Raw genomic sequence first — 14,947 nt, forward strand, 5'->3', positions numbered from 1 at the left:
AATAATAATAATAATAACCACAACAACAACAATAAATGCCCTCCCACCCACCCACCCACATACACACATTGTGACACGCACAAACACACCTGATCTCTCTCTCTCTGTATATATATCAAAGTTGGGATAGCTTCTCTTTCTTTTACAATTTGTTTATAGAATGATGGGAACAATGAAGCTGCACGAGCACCCAATTTCTCCAGCAGTAAGAAGAGTTGCTCCTGCCATGAAGAAAAGGGCCTTCCCTATGAGTTTGTGTTTGTTGATTTATCAACTGCTCAGCAGAAGAAGGAGCCCTTCATCTCACTCAATGTAATTAAATCATCATTTTTTCTTTGTTTAAAACTAGTGTTTGTTTCTTGACAACGTTGTAATGGGTTATTGCAGCCATTTGGACAAGTACCAGCTCTTGAAGATGGAGACTTGAAGCTCTTTGGTAAAAATTTGCCTTCAATCCTTTCCCCTGCATTCCTCATCTTTCTCATTTTATTTCCTTGATCAATGTCTTTGGCAGAATCAATGGCAATCACTCAGTACATCGCACGCACCTACGCCGATAAGGGTACCCCACTGCTACCAACCGACCCCTTGAAACAGACACTGGTCTCAGTTTGGAGTGAAGTGGAGTCCCATGCATTTGATGCTGCTGCATCAAAACTATCATTTGAGATCCTGATCAAGCCGATTCTGGGGATGAGTACAGATGAAGGTGCTGTGGAAGTGCAGCAGGAGAAACTAGCCCAGGTTCTTGACGCGTACGAGTCCCGTTTGGGTAAATCCAAGTATTTGGGAGGAGAAGATTTTAGCTTGGCGGATTTGCATCATCTCCTAATCATAAACAACTTGCTTGGTACCAAGATTAAAGCCCTGTTTGATGCCAGGCCCCATGTCAGCGCGTTGTGCGCAGATATCTTGGCCCGCCCCGCTTGGCAGAAGGTTTTGGCGTCCATGAACATGAAGCTCTCCTCCTCTTGATCCGCGCGTTTTTACGGGTTCCCCGTAATCAGTAACATTTATGGAGTTAATAAGCATCTTGTGCTTCTCCAAATAAAGAAATGGATTTTGTGGGGTTGGAAGATCTAATCTCACGTGGTTTCACCTTTCTTTTTGTGCTTCTTATGATTTCTTTCCTCGATTTACCTAATCATTTATGGACCGATTGAATTTTTTTTTATTTAAATCAAATTTAGTTGAATCAAACCAATCACATCACAAACAAGTATAATATATTTGCTATGTGATTGATTCGTTTTATCTAAATTACACACAATCACATGCCAAATGTATTACACTTATCACATAATTGGTTCAAGTTCGACCAAACCCAATTTGAATTAAAATTTCCCACAAATCAATGGATTTCTTTAAAAATAATTAAAATATTTTTACAGAATAATATGTCCTATTTACGTTACCCAAGCTAATATTTTTAATTTTATTTTTATATTTTCTCATATATTTCATTTTAAATATAAAAAAAGGAAAATAGTAATTTCTTAGTCACGTTGACAGACTACATAATTCTTTTTCATTAAAAAAAGGTAATTGTACCTTATCCTTTATTTTATTTAATAATATATATATAGCACATTTATATCAAATGAATACAAAATGCAATATGACACGCAGCAAAAATTTAACCCATTAATATAGGTTGTAATTATTAACAATTTTAAGAATTAATTTGCAACCAACAATTTATATTTAAACTAAGTATTAAATAGACAATTTAAAATTTCTAAAATACCACGACTCCTAATTTTACTACATTTAAACAATACATTTCAAACATGCTCTTACTTCATTTGTCAAAACCAAGAAATAGAAAAATCAAATTTGGCATCGGGTACTTGGGAAATCGAGGACATTTATTAACCTTCACCCCACCACTTATTTTTCCAATATTCTTCCATAAATCCCAGAAAAGACCATTTCACAAGGAATTTGAATGACATGGGCACTTATGTAATAGATCCCATGCAAATAATACACATACACCTCCATATAAGAATGACGTGTGCACACATGTAATTCTCCAATAGAATCTCATGCAAAATTAAAGGTACACGATGTCTACTGCTATTAAATTATATCTGAGAAGGCAGAAGGAACCTACTTTTAATTAAATTCATTGATTATCAAACTTGGAGGCTCCAGTGCAGTCCAGCATACTCGAACAAGAACATCAATATCTATAAATACCTGCTGCATATCTCCCTTCCATCTCATCCTTAACAAGCACTTCATCATTTCAGTTTCTTCACCTTCTCAGCATAAAATGGCAATCAAGGTCCACGGCAGCGCATTCTCGACTGCAGCAATGAGAGTGTTTGCTTGCCTCAATGAGAAAGGGCTGGAGTATGAGTTTGTTCCAGTTGACATGAGGGCTGGTGAGCACAAAAAGGAGCCTTTCCTTTCCCTCAATGTAAGCATGCTTCAACTATGAATGCTATTCTCCAGATCTTTGAATGTTGTAACTAGTGGAAAGCTCTCAACATCTTCTCCTTGGTTAAGATGACTTTGCTTTGCTTTGCTTTCTGCAGCCGTTTGGTCAAGTCCCAGCCTTTGAAGATGGGGACCTGAAACTCTTTGGTATGTTTTCAAATTTGCAATTACATCATGAGCAATCGGATCACATAAGGTCTCCGTGAATGTATTGGGTCATGTAAGAGAAATCTCCATTCAACAATGTCTTTGACGTTTCAATTATTTGCAATGCAGAATCGAGGGCCGTCAATCAATACATTGCACATGCTTATGCGGATAAGGGAAACCCGTTGATATGCCAGGATCCAAGAAAGATGGCGATTGTATCTTTGTGGATGGAGGTGGAAGCTCAGAAGTATGATGCTTCAGCTGCAAAGTTAACCTGGGAACTCATCATTAAGCCATTACTGGGGATGTCAACAGATGATGCCATTGTTGAAGAGCAAGAAGTTCAGCTGGCTAAGGTTCTTGATGTGTATGAAGCTCGATTGGCACAGTCCAAGTATTTGGGTGGTGACAACTTCAGTCTCGCGGATCTCCATCACCTCCCCACAATGAACTATTTGATGGGAACACGTGTTAAAGAAACTTTTGATGCACGTCCTCATGTGAGTTCTTGGTGTGCGGATATCTTGGCAAGGCCAGCTTGGCAAAAGGTTGTTGCCATGAAAAATAACCAGTGAGCTTAAAAAGTCTTCAAGGATACCACAATAGCAGCTTGTTTCACTGCTCAGTGTTTTTCTTGTAATTTCCTGTTTCACATCTTAAATCAGAAAGGCATATAAAGGGTCTGTCAACAAGTCATAGAACTAATTGCCAGCTTGCTGTCTTTCTAAAATAATGTTCTACCTTTGTTGTTGCATTTCTATGGAAAATAGAGAAATACACACAATGTTGAGATTCAGATGTAGAATGGCTTGTTTTTTTCAGCATATTACATCGGTGCAGTTCTTAGATTTTCTAATGGAGAATCGAACTTCACGGAGGAAACAAAAATGACTTCTACGGCGGAAATAAAAGTACTAAAGTAAGGGCTACAGTAAGAGAGAGGTGATAACTTTGAAGGTGACTTGACTAATTTTATGTAATATTTCTGATTTAAAGCATTCCCCTTCAGATATGGAAACCAGTTACAGAGTCGACATCAAACAGAAAAGTAAAGAAAATGGAGAATGCTAATAGTTTGATGCTGTTAATACCTGCACAAACCAGAGAGGCTAAACACAGACATCCATGAACAAGATGTTGTTTCTTTGTCCAAATGTCAAGTTCAAGCAAATACTTCAGATTACCAATTCAAGGAAACATTCCTGATTCTTGAGTCCGACTGCGCTGCTACCCATATCTTTCTTAAGTCCTCTCTCTTTCATCAACTTTCGGACTTTCTCCACATCACTCCATCTTCCCATTTCTGCATACAAGTTAGACAATACAACATAGTACGCAGGATTCTGTGGCTCCAACTCCACAAGTTTCCAGGCAGCAGTTTCACTTAATTCAGAGTTTGCTTGAGCTCTAGAGCCTGCAAGCAGAGCCCCCCAAATACTCACAGTAGGCTGAAAAGGCATATCTGTGATCAACCTGAGCGCCTCATCCAAACACTTAGAACGTGCTAAAAGATCGACCATGCAGCCATAGTGCTTCACACTAGGTGAAATTCCATACTTCCCATCAGCCAAGAAAGAAAATATCCGTCGCCCCATATGCACAAGACCGGAATGCACACAAGCACAAAGCACTGTAATCAAAGTCACCTCATCAGGTTGGAACCCTTCCTCTTCCATCCTGAAAAACCACCTAACAGCTTCCTTTCCATTCTTAGATAGAGCTAGACCTTTAATTATCGCATTCCACGTAAAAACATTCTTCTCACTCATTTCCTTGAAAATACGCAGGCCTTCCTCAATCTGTCCACACTTCCCGTACATATCAATCAAGGAGGTACCCAAAATCACATCCAACTCCCACCCACTCCTTTTCACATGCTCATGGATCCCCACACCAATATCCAATGCCCCAAAACCCGCGCAAGCAGCCAAAGCATTCACTGCGGTCACCTGATTAGGCATTACGCCTTCGCTTCTCATCCTCTCAAGTGCAATCAACGCATCATCAAACCTCCCAGCCTCATTAAACCCCGAGATCACAACAGTCCATGATACAACATCTCTCAGAGGCATTTCATCAAACAGCTGCCCACACAATGCCATATTCCCAGTTGCAGCGTACAAATTCAGCAAAGAATTTCCAACATAAACATCATTCGTGAAACCCAATTTAGTTACCTGGGCATGCACCGACCTGCCCTCTTTCATCAACCTCAGGTCCGCCAAAGCTTTCAGAACAAAAGGAAAACTATAATTATTCACAGAAATAGAATTCCTATGCATGTGAGAATAAATTACTGGCGATTTCTGAGGAGCACTGGAATGAGAAAAGGCTTTGAGAAGATTGTTGCAAACGAAAGTGTTGGGGGTTGTGCGGTTGTTTATGTAAAGGGGGAAGGCTGCGGAGGTAAGGAGGTTCAAGGAATGGCAAGCGGTGATAAAGCGGTGGGCGACGGTCGTGTCAGAGCGGAGGTTCTGGATCAGAAGCTGCGCTAGAATTTGCTGGAGGTGGGATGGAGTTTGGCAGCGAGTGGTTAAGAGGTGGAGGATTCTTGCAGCGGCGGTGTTCAGATTCTTCCGGGTGCTCATTCGTAGATTGTGGACTGTTCAATGACAACAATGGCTTCTCACAGGCGAACGAGCATTGATACATTGGATCAAAAAAGAAATTAAGAAAGCGAAAAATGCGCATCCGGGGAATCGAACCCCGGTCAGTACCGTGGGAGGGTACTATGATACCACTACACCAGATGCGCTTGTGTTGCTCTGGGAATCTGGATTCATATTTGACCAAGAGCAATTTATGATATTAGCGTTCTTAATCTAAATTACAAGATTTACTAATTATTTAATTATAAAAACACTTTGTATATATAGCTATCCACGAGTCTTGTGGCTCACCTCAGACTAGTTCCCACTAATAAGTAGCTTCGGCTTTCTTTCTTTAAAATAAATTTTACTTGAGAGCTAACCTTTTATTTTAACAATGAGAGAGAATAATATCAACTTTAAAATAATTGTTTACATTCACATCATTTATTAGCAAAGACTATTACTGAGAGGCCCTGTGAACAAATATGTGGTTTAGCAGTTGGAGTTATTCTAATTCAGTTTAGATTGGGCCACTGGGCTGGGTCCAATTCAGTTAGTCCAATATGTACAATTCGATAAGTCCAGATGGTTAATTGGGCATTTTGGTACCATAGGCCCAAATGTTTCCTTCATTTCGGCCCAAACCATCTCTTCTTTCGAGCTGCCAGTAGCTGAGAACATCTCTTTAAACGCCAAAATCACGCTCTCCTCGTTATTCTCCGGCGGATCAAATCGGAATTCAATTTTTCGGCTTTGTGATTTAGCATGAGGATTATTGGATTGACAGGAGGAATTGGTTCGGGCAAGAGCACAGTCTCCAATCTGTTTAAAGCTCATGGTATTCCCGTAGTTGATGCTGACGTCGTTGCTCGCGTATGCCCTACTTTTTTCCACTTCTTAGGTCTTGATTGAACCAGATTCTGAGATCCTTAGTTTACTCTATGTTGTCTCACGTAGTTATGGGTTTTGTGGAGTTGTAGAGTGTTCTGAAGAAAGGCACTGGTGGTTGGAGAAAAGTGGTGGGTGCATTTGGGGACGACATTTTGCTGCCTAATGGAGAAGTTGATCGACCGAAGTTGGGGCAGGTCGTATTTAACGATCCTGATAAGCGCCAGCTGCTTAATAGGTACTGCTATTTTTAAGTGAGATGCATCGTTTATTCGGATCAAAATGTTTGGATTTTGATTGCCATTTTGATAAATTTCTTTATAAATAGAATTAGGGGCATAATGTTTTCTCATTCTTAGAATTCAAATTACCATTGATCCCACTGTTTCCTGAGATTCATCACAATGACAATTTTACATGAATGCAATAATTGTGCAACAGGCACTCTAACTGGAGTTTCTCTTGGTAAATGTTGTAAGAAGTGCAAGAGATATTGAATTATCATGCTTCTAGTTCCTATGCAAAGTCCAATGGAGTGGGACAATGGATTTTCATTGTGGAACATCTTCTTATCCTGATTCTGTTTAGGATGCAGTTAGGATAGTTAAATGTATAGAATAGAGACGAGGGTTGAAGATAGTCGTTCTGGTGTTTCTACCATGTGAACCTATCTTCTCGTATTAATGTCACTTAAATATGGAAAAATATATTTTCCACGTGTAATGTCATTTAAAAGCTACCCTTGCATATTGACTGTAAATTCCATATCATGTACGCAAGGCTTTAAACGTTTAGTTAATTTGTTTTCAATTTGTAAAGAGATGTGAACTCCAAAGACATGCCTTTGTCCTGTCTTCCTAGTGGTCACTGTGGTACGCTTAGAGTTGTATTCTGCTTGGTTGAAGACAAAGTAGCTTTGCATTGAGAAATCTAAGCTTGTCGATTTAATGGTTTAGAATTACAACTAAGTATGGTGGCTTTATGATTGGTTTTGTCAAAGTCCTTTGCGTATATTTAACTATAATTCAACTTAACGCAATATGTAGTTGTAGTATTTATTTTGTTTTATGTTATAGAAACATCATCAGACTATGATACCAAACAAATTGTATCTCTCTCTCTCGTCCCTGACTCCCTATATAGCTTTTCGGTAACTTGGATGCTTGAAAAAGAAACCTCTGTGAGCCTTTTCTTATTCCTGGAAGCTTGGTAGATTAAATATCTTGTGGCTTGTCTTTTATTCTTCCCCAGGACTAACTGCAAGAATCACTATCACTTATTATATAAAGTAAAACAAGATAGAAATAAAGTTTAGCACGCTCTTCGTTCTTTTTCTGTTTTATTAAGAAATTCTTTTGGTAGTAATGGGTATTAGAATACTTTGATATGTGCCTGATATTTGAGTTTTATAAATTAATCTTTTTGCAGGTTGCTGGCCCCCTATATTTCATCTGGGATTTTCCTGGAAGTGTTCAAGCTGTGGATGAAGGGCTATAAAATTATTGTTCTTGATGTTCCTCTGTTGTTTGAGGCCAAGATGGATAAGTGGACTAAGCCCATTATTGTGGTATGGGTTGATCCTGACACTCAGCTTCAGCGTCTCATGGAAAGAGATGGAACAACAGCCGAAGACGCAAAGAGTAGGATCAATGCTCAGATGCCTCTGGATTTGAAAAGGACTAAAGCCGATATTGTGATTGATAACTCAGGATCATTAGAAGATTTGAAAGAACACTTCAGAGAGGTACTAGTCCATGTGCGAAAACCGTTGACGTGGACTGAGTTTGGGCTTTCTAGAGATGGGGCTCTTGTGGCTTTTGTTTCTATTCTTTTTGGTGTCATTGTATGCCGGAAAGCTTTGTGATTGACATGATCTCAGCCATGGTGATAAGTTTATAAACTTTTGATGGTTAAATTGGCTGTCAGATAATTCTTATGTGCTAATGATTTTCTCATGGACAGCATTATCTAATATGTGAACTGTACAAATGCTAAATATGTATGTGCTTACATGTAGTGACTTCATCGATCTGAGTTTTATGGACCTTTAAGTTTCATAAATAATTGTTATTTCTTGCTGGTATGAGTGATCAAGTAAGTTGTTGAGTACTTGCACTTTTTTTGGATATTGGAGATGGCATTTTCTTTTACTCAAGGTAGAGACTAATTTCCACCGCCAGCTTTCAATTATATTCTTTGAGATGACAACCTGTGATGTGAAACAGAAGCTAGGATTGAAACTGGAAGCTCATTTCCGGTCATCATCAGCATGAGCAGTTGAGGGCTAAATGTTGTCAGACATCATTCTCAGCTTCAAAGTTGCCTCTTTCAAATAGCTTAGTGAAACTTATGAGGTTCTGATGGAGGCTTCATTTGTGGGATTGATGAATGTTTTGGAAAATTTGAAGGAAATGTCATCTTTTTATTAATTTTTCTGGCTTGATATTGTTCTGTCAGAAGGGACCTGTTTTTCCATGTATATTGTTCTCTTTCAGCATTCTGTCCATGACATCCAAAATACTTGCATAACAAACAAGCATTTCCTTTATTTATAGCTTATCTTTTGCTTCCCCGCTTTGCTTCAACCTTTTGATGTGATCCTTCTCTTTAACTTTTGAGATACTCTTCTGCATGGTATACTTGTTCTAGTGAATTATTCAAAACCGTATCCAACTGGTCTTCAAAAGAAGGCACTTGTGCTACTGTGCACCATGAGCGATCTTTCCTGATTCTGGTTTATTGATTTGTATGTGGAATTGCTGCAATTTCTAACATTTGTTAAGCAGATACTTACTGACATCAGGATCATTTGAGATGAGGGGTTTGAGATTTCGTTTTCCTTCTACCTGCATCAGTTTATTTCTTCTACATAAGATTAATCTATACAAGTTCTTAGTGAAAGTTGGCAAGTATGCATGTATATTTACTTTTTATCACTTGAATTAAAAGTAGTGACTGTTCAGAATTTGGTCATCTTCTTTATCAAAAACAAGTCTGTGAAAAGGGCTGGGACCATTTTTATGTGGCATTTCCTATTTCTTCACAGAAAAATAATTACTCCAGTGTGAGTGACTGAGGGGAAGGAAGGATTGAACTTCTGTACTTGGCCTATTGTTGAGTTCAAATTGCTTTCATGATATGTCGAGTCCATATTGGCCCTTCACTTGTGCTTCTGATGTGGTTTTCACAGTCAAGGGGCTGATCAGTCTTTTACCCTTCTTGCGGGCTTTATTTCTTGATACTAGATTGCCCATTTTGTCACTCTCTTTCACTGAAGCAAGAACTAGACCAGGAGAGCTCTCCCTATTCTTTCCTTTTCACTCTGGGCTGGGACCATTTTTATGTGGCATTTCCTATTTCTTCACAGAAAAATAATTACTCCAGTGTGAGTGACTGAGGGGAAGGAAGGATTGAACTTCTGTACTTGGCCTATTGTTGAGTTCAAATTGCTTTCATGATATGTCGAGTCCATATTGGCCCTTCACTTGTGCTTCTGATGTGGTTTTCACAGTCAAGGGGCTGATCAGTCTTTTACCCTTCTTGCGGGCTTTATTTCTTGATACTAGATTGCCCATTTTGTCACTCTCTTTCACTGAAGCAAGAACTAGACCAGGAGAGCTCTCCCTATTCTTTCCTTTTCACTCTGATAAACCAGCTCTCTTTTCCCCCTTACACACACACTGATGGATAATGAAGCAGCTGGTGGTGACAATTCCGAACCCCTCAAGTACAAGGTAATTGTTCAAACTTTTTATGCATATATAATCATTTCTTTTATTATTAACTCACTAAACCATAGATTCTTTGTATACTCCTATGCAGACATGGGCCTTGAGAGTTTCTATCCACTGTGGAGGCTGCAAGAAGAAAGTAAAGAAAGTCCTTCAAAGTATTGAAGGTAACCTAATAGTACATACTAACTTTGTGTCATTGTGTGTGTATGGATAATTAGCATGCAGTATTTCTTTGAAAACCCTATATGGTGAATTTTGTGCTTGTTGCCTTTTCTATTTTGCTTAGGCTTATCCTTGAGTTTCTAAATCTCTATATGCAACAGGGGTTTATAAGATAGAGATAGACTCAAAACAACACAAAGTTATAGTCACGGCGAATTTGGAAGCTGAAACCTTGATCAAGAAGCTGTTAAGGTCGGGGAAACACGCCGAGCTTTGGACAGAAAATTCTGAGTCAAAAAAAAATCCGAAGCAAAAAGACTCAAAAGATGATGAAAGTGCTACTGATATTGATCAGAAGAAAACTGAGGAATCTGAAAATCCACCAAAGGATAATGGCACGGGAAAGGAAAACCAAAAGGAAGGCGAGGGCACTTCCGGTGATGATCACACAGAGGAACAGGGCGGAACAGCAGCGGTTGCTGCTCAGAGTGGTGGTGGAGGGGGCAGTGCAGGTAAAAAGAAGAAGAAGAAAAAGAAAAAAGGAAATGCAGGATCAACAAATGGTGCTGGTGTCCCTACAGCTGCAAGCAATGGATCTCCTCCAGCCACCGGAATCACAGCCTCACCTGTTGATCAAATGAATCTGAACCCTCCACGTCAACACATCTTCTCTTATCCACAGTTTTACTACCCTGCTCCAGAATATGGGATGAGTTACAATACGACACCACCTACTGCAAGTATTTCTACTTCATATTATAACTTGCCCATGCATTCATATACATACTTGCTCCCATACTCTTACCCGCCACCTCCACCATCCGATCCAATCCGAGATGGTAGTCGATATGATGATTACTATGGTGGTGATGAAAGTGGTTGCTCAATCATGTGAAACAATCATTAGTATACCAACACGTGCCTTTTGGGTGGGGGGTGGGGATATTATTTAAGAGATTATGGTAATATAGTGTAACAATCAGTCGTTTTTCTATGTCCTATTGAAACTTTAGGTATCAGTACATTCATGAGGTTGAGGATGATAGCTATGTTATTTGTGATATAGAGTAATTATAAAAGAGTTGGTGTTGGAGTCTTGTAGTATTCAACAATTAGTCTCAACTTATTAGGTGCATTGATTTCTTTGCCACGTGATGTTGTTGACCAGTCGACATGATTAAATCCCAAAGCATATGGTTAGCAGCTCAGTCAAGTAAGTATTTTATAATTTTACGGAACTACTTAATCAGTATTAAGACTTAGAAGTTCAATAATCGTAACTGTCAATAAGGTATGCATTTAGTTAGTCAAAAGTGCTCATAGCGTAGCAAAATAAGCATTTGTCTTGCAAGAGGAGGAAATGTGTCTGCATTTACTGTTGATTGTATGTGATTTGAACACAGTTTCCATGTGGTTTGTTCATTGTCTTGGATTTCATCAAAATGTGCCCACAAACCATTGAGCTTTTGTTATGCTATATGCTTGTAGACCTAAAAACCTTCTTTTCTCTTCCCTCTCTTGTATATAAACAAGTTTTTTTGTTCATAAAGCTCAATCACATGACAGAGTAAATGACAAAGGATGGAAATGATGAGATTTTCTCTTTGGGAAAGTGAAAGTGAACTCTTTCATTGGTTGATGCCTTTTATCTTTTAATGTCTTCAGCTTTAATGGTTAAGTATGTAGGTGGGGACATCCAACTTTAGGTTGAAAGGAAGTTTGTGTGATCAATTGAAACATTCTGCTTTCAATCTTGAATGGAATGTGCTCAATAATGGACCCATCCATATACATGTACTCATAAGCAATAGTGGTTTGTGTTGAGATCTTGAGGATCTTACTTTGAAGGCACGAGAGGGTGGAAAGGTTGCATTTTCATGGTCCACATAAAGATGGGTGTGATGCTATATATATTTTTGTTAAGATGTTGCCTTTGTCTTCTTCTCTATTGACAATTTACTCATGGAAATTTCTAGAGATTATGTTAATTGTGAAAGCTAAAACAAATTCTATTTAAATAGGTACGTTTATTTAAATGTGCGAATTCTGTCTGTAGAAGGTAAAGATAGGCTCCAAATCCCTTGAACTTCTGGCAGTTTGATTAATAGAGAATTCCTACCAAATAAAAAAAAAGGGATGTAAAGAAAAAGAAAGAAGAATAAAGGGGGGTTGCTTATATGGCTTTTGAGCATCCACTTGGGACTGGGGCAGTGTTATATCTCCTATCTCTTTGGAATATTCACTTTGTGACATGAGAGAGAGTATATTGTTTCGTTTTTTTATCAAATGAGCACATTCTCAGCATGTCTTGGGGGGAAAAAATAAAAAAGTAGTGATTCCTTTGTATGTATATATTTTGTACTACATTATGTAGACATGAAAGTGTGCATAATTCATATCGGAAGATGTATCCCCTTTGAGGGGAATGATGTACAGAATCCACAAATAAAGTTTCTACTTTTTTTATTTTTCTTTTCAACAAGAGTTGGCAGCCCAAGGCCTCTGTGCACCTTCACCTCTTTATCACACTTTCATGAAAGTTCCCCCGCAGGATTACCTTTATCTTCACCCCACCCCCAACCCCCCCAATTAAAAAAAAATAATAAAATAAAAAAAGTGTCCTTTGGCTGTAAATAGAGGGGAAATAAGGGAGGCATAAAAGAGTGTAATTAATTTTATCATTTTTATTTCAACATCTTTTTAACATGTTATAAAAAGAGGACGTGCATAATTATTTAGCATGCAACTTAAAATGCAAATGACCAATGCCCCAAATAAAATAACCATTTTCATTGGATCGGACTGTAATTGGAGGCCACAAGTGTCTCAAATCAATGATGTTGGGCCCAATGAACCAACGGCCCGAACCAACTTTCAAAATAATAAACCCAGCCCGATTCGGATATATCAACTGAACAACCAACAACCCGCTTAATCCCATTTAGCATATTAAGTAAATATTAATTATTGCTGAATTATTAAAACCCACAAGATTGCCAGAAAAGCGAACTAAGTGGTATAATGTTAGATGCAATTATACAGCACATAGAATATACGAAATCATCAATGACTTGTATAAGAATTTAATATTGTATGGGATTTGATTCGATTTTTTATTATTGTTCATTCGTTTTAAGGTACAATCAGTTTAAGGTGTGCAGTGGGCCGTGCCGACTCAGGATTAGTACACACAGTCATAAAATATTCGACCCAGAACCAGTCCTGGGCCTTTTAACGGGTTCCAATTGGGTTCATTTATAAACTCAGATCCAACCCGTGAACTGACCCCATTGAGAATCAGACCAAGCTTGAATATGCTATTTTGCCTTATTTCTTTATGAAATAGAGGTTTTGTTTTGAACAATTATTTAAATATGGTAGTATTATGAAATAAAATAATAATAAATTAAATCACACCAAAATTCATAACTAGAAAAAATAATAGTTAAGATTATGTAATGAACTTAGATGATAATAAATTCAAAAAGAATTTATAATAAATTTTAAAAAAATAGACAAAAAGTATTAAAAATTTAGAAATAGAACAATAATGATAATAATTTTTAGAATTTAAAAAATATAAAAAAAGCTACTAGAATATTTAGTTAAGGAGAATAAAAATGAAACTTATATGTTATGTATTATTATTATAGAAAAAAAAAATTAGCCCAGCAGGCACGGCTCAGAATCAGGTGATCCTGGATCACTGGGCTAGTCCTAGGTTTCAATACTTGGGACCGGTCCGATTTCAAGCGAGCCTGGGCCAACCCAACTCATTTTTTTTTTATCCAATCCGTCCCTGACCAAATTAGTCCAGCTCGATCCACTGTGCATCTTGATAAACAGTGTTAAGATACATAAGAATTTTCATGTATTCTGTTCTTTGATTGGCATTTGGCTTGCGATAGCATATGCTGTAGCTCACTTTATATTCGATTTGAGGCAAGAAATGTTACTTGGTTGAATTCGATCCCTTTGTTCTCCAAAATGCTCTACCTCAAATACCCACAAGCATCTTCTAAGCCTCAAGGGTTCTACTCTCTACATGCAACGTTATGCTTGTGCAAGTTGGGTATTCTAAGGTATTCTTTCACCAAAAATTCTCACTACCAAGTTTGATCAAATCAAACTAATTATATGATTAGTATGACACAGTTGTTATATGATTGATCATTTTTTTTTAATTGTATATCAATAACATGATAAGTGTATGATACTTGGTATAGAATTGGTTCTATATAACCAAACTTAGTCCAAAACAAAAATTCTCATAACTACTTGTCTAAATTTGTGGCTTGTTGTGTTTGTCGACTATATATCTATGTTTATACTATTATAAAGAAAATATTTTAATCATACCAATTTTTAATTACTTCAATTTATCCTTTAATTCATTCTATTTTTTTAAAAATATTTGTCCACAATAATAATTTTAATATTTTTTTAATTATTTTATAATTACAATTTTTTCCCTTCTCAACCACTACTTCATATTTCTATATCACATCTCTTCTTCACATTCGTTTTCTCACTTTCTTCTTTTCACAAACTTCCTTCTTCTCAATCCACTAGTTCATGTTTCCCTCTCACCTTCTTCATGGTTTTTTTTTTCACTTACAAACTTTATGATTCCACAAATTATAATTTATCTTTTTGTCTCTCACTTTATACTACATTTATTTCTTATCACAAATTTCATTCTTTTTCCTCAACTTACACTATGTTTATATCTTTTCACATTTTTTTTTAATCTCACACTATAATTTTGTTTCAGAGATGATTTTCTTTTTTTCTTTTCCAAAATTTTGAATAGAAAGATGATTGCAGGAAAAGACAAAAGGAATATAAACAGAAATCAACTGGCAATAAGCAGATCATTCCACCACTAACTGGGAACGAATATGCGCTATCCCCACCATCACCCCTTCAACTTCTCTAATCAAATGCTCTTATAAATTTGCTCTACTTACCTTAAGA

At 37.4% G+C, this 14,947-nt stretch overlaps 4 protein-coding genes, 1 non-coding gene and 1 pseudogene across 6 annotated transcripts; 4 read left to right on the forward strand and 2 right to left on the reverse strand.

The window, feature by feature from the left end:
* Positions 62–1,287, forward strand: LOC105163153 (annotated as a pseudogene).
* Positions 2,027–3,391, forward strand: LOC105163155 (glutathione S-transferase-like). The gene is made up of 3 exons (XM_011081400.2): positions 2,027–2,425; positions 2,544–2,592; positions 2,722–3,391. The coding sequence occupies exons 1-3, from the start codon at positions 2,279–2,281 to the stop codon at positions 3,168–3,170; spliced, it is 645 nt and encodes a 214-aa protein (XP_011079702.1). The 5' UTR covers positions 2,027–2,278; the 3' UTR covers positions 3,171–3,391.
* Positions 3,678–5,305, reverse strand: LOC105163154 (pentatricopeptide repeat-containing protein At5g06540-like). The gene has a single exon (XM_020694750.1). The coding sequence runs from the start codon at positions 5,181–5,183 to the stop codon at positions 3,771–3,773; it is 1,413 nt and encodes a 470-aa protein (XP_020550409.1). The 5' UTR covers positions 5,184–5,305; the 3' UTR covers positions 3,678–3,770.
* TRNAG-CCC lies at positions 5,280–5,350 on the reverse strand. Its single transcript has one exon. It is a non-coding gene; the product is annotated as a tRNA-Gly (tRNA).
* On the forward strand, positions 5,864–8,231 carry LOC105163156 (dephospho-CoA kinase). Its single transcript, XM_011081401.2, has 3 exons — positions 5,864–6,059; positions 6,167–6,312; positions 7,503–8,231. The coding sequence occupies exons 1-3, from the start codon at positions 5,952–5,954 to the stop codon at positions 7,936–7,938; spliced, it is 690 nt and encodes a 229-aa protein (XP_011079703.1). The 5' UTR covers positions 5,864–5,951; the 3' UTR covers positions 7,939–8,231.
* LOC105163157 (heavy metal-associated isoprenylated plant protein 36-like) lies at positions 8,891–12,240 on the forward strand. Of its 2 annotated transcripts, XM_020695031.1 has the most exons (4): positions 8,891–9,363; positions 9,685–9,808; positions 9,897–9,972; positions 10,132–12,240. In XM_020695031.1, exons 2-4 carry the CDS (start codon positions 9,758–9,760, stop codon positions 10,863–10,865), a joined length of 861 nt encoding a protein of 286 aa, XP_020550690.1. In that variant the 5' UTR covers positions 8,891–9,363; positions 9,685–9,757; the 3' UTR covers positions 10,866–12,240. The 2 variants fall into 2 exon arrangements, with proteins under 2 accessions (XP_020550690.1, XP_011079704.1); XM_011081402.2 differs by lacking the exon at positions 8,891–9,363 and having other exon boundaries at positions 9,413–9,808.

This window comes from Sesamum indicum, linkage group LG6, assembly GCF_000512975.1.
Source record: "Sesamum indicum cultivar Zhongzhi No. 13 linkage group LG6, S_indicum_v1.0, whole genome shotgun sequence".
Classification (NCBI taxonomy): Eukaryota; Viridiplantae; Streptophyta; class Magnoliopsida; order Lamiales; family Pedaliaceae; genus Sesamum; species Sesamum indicum.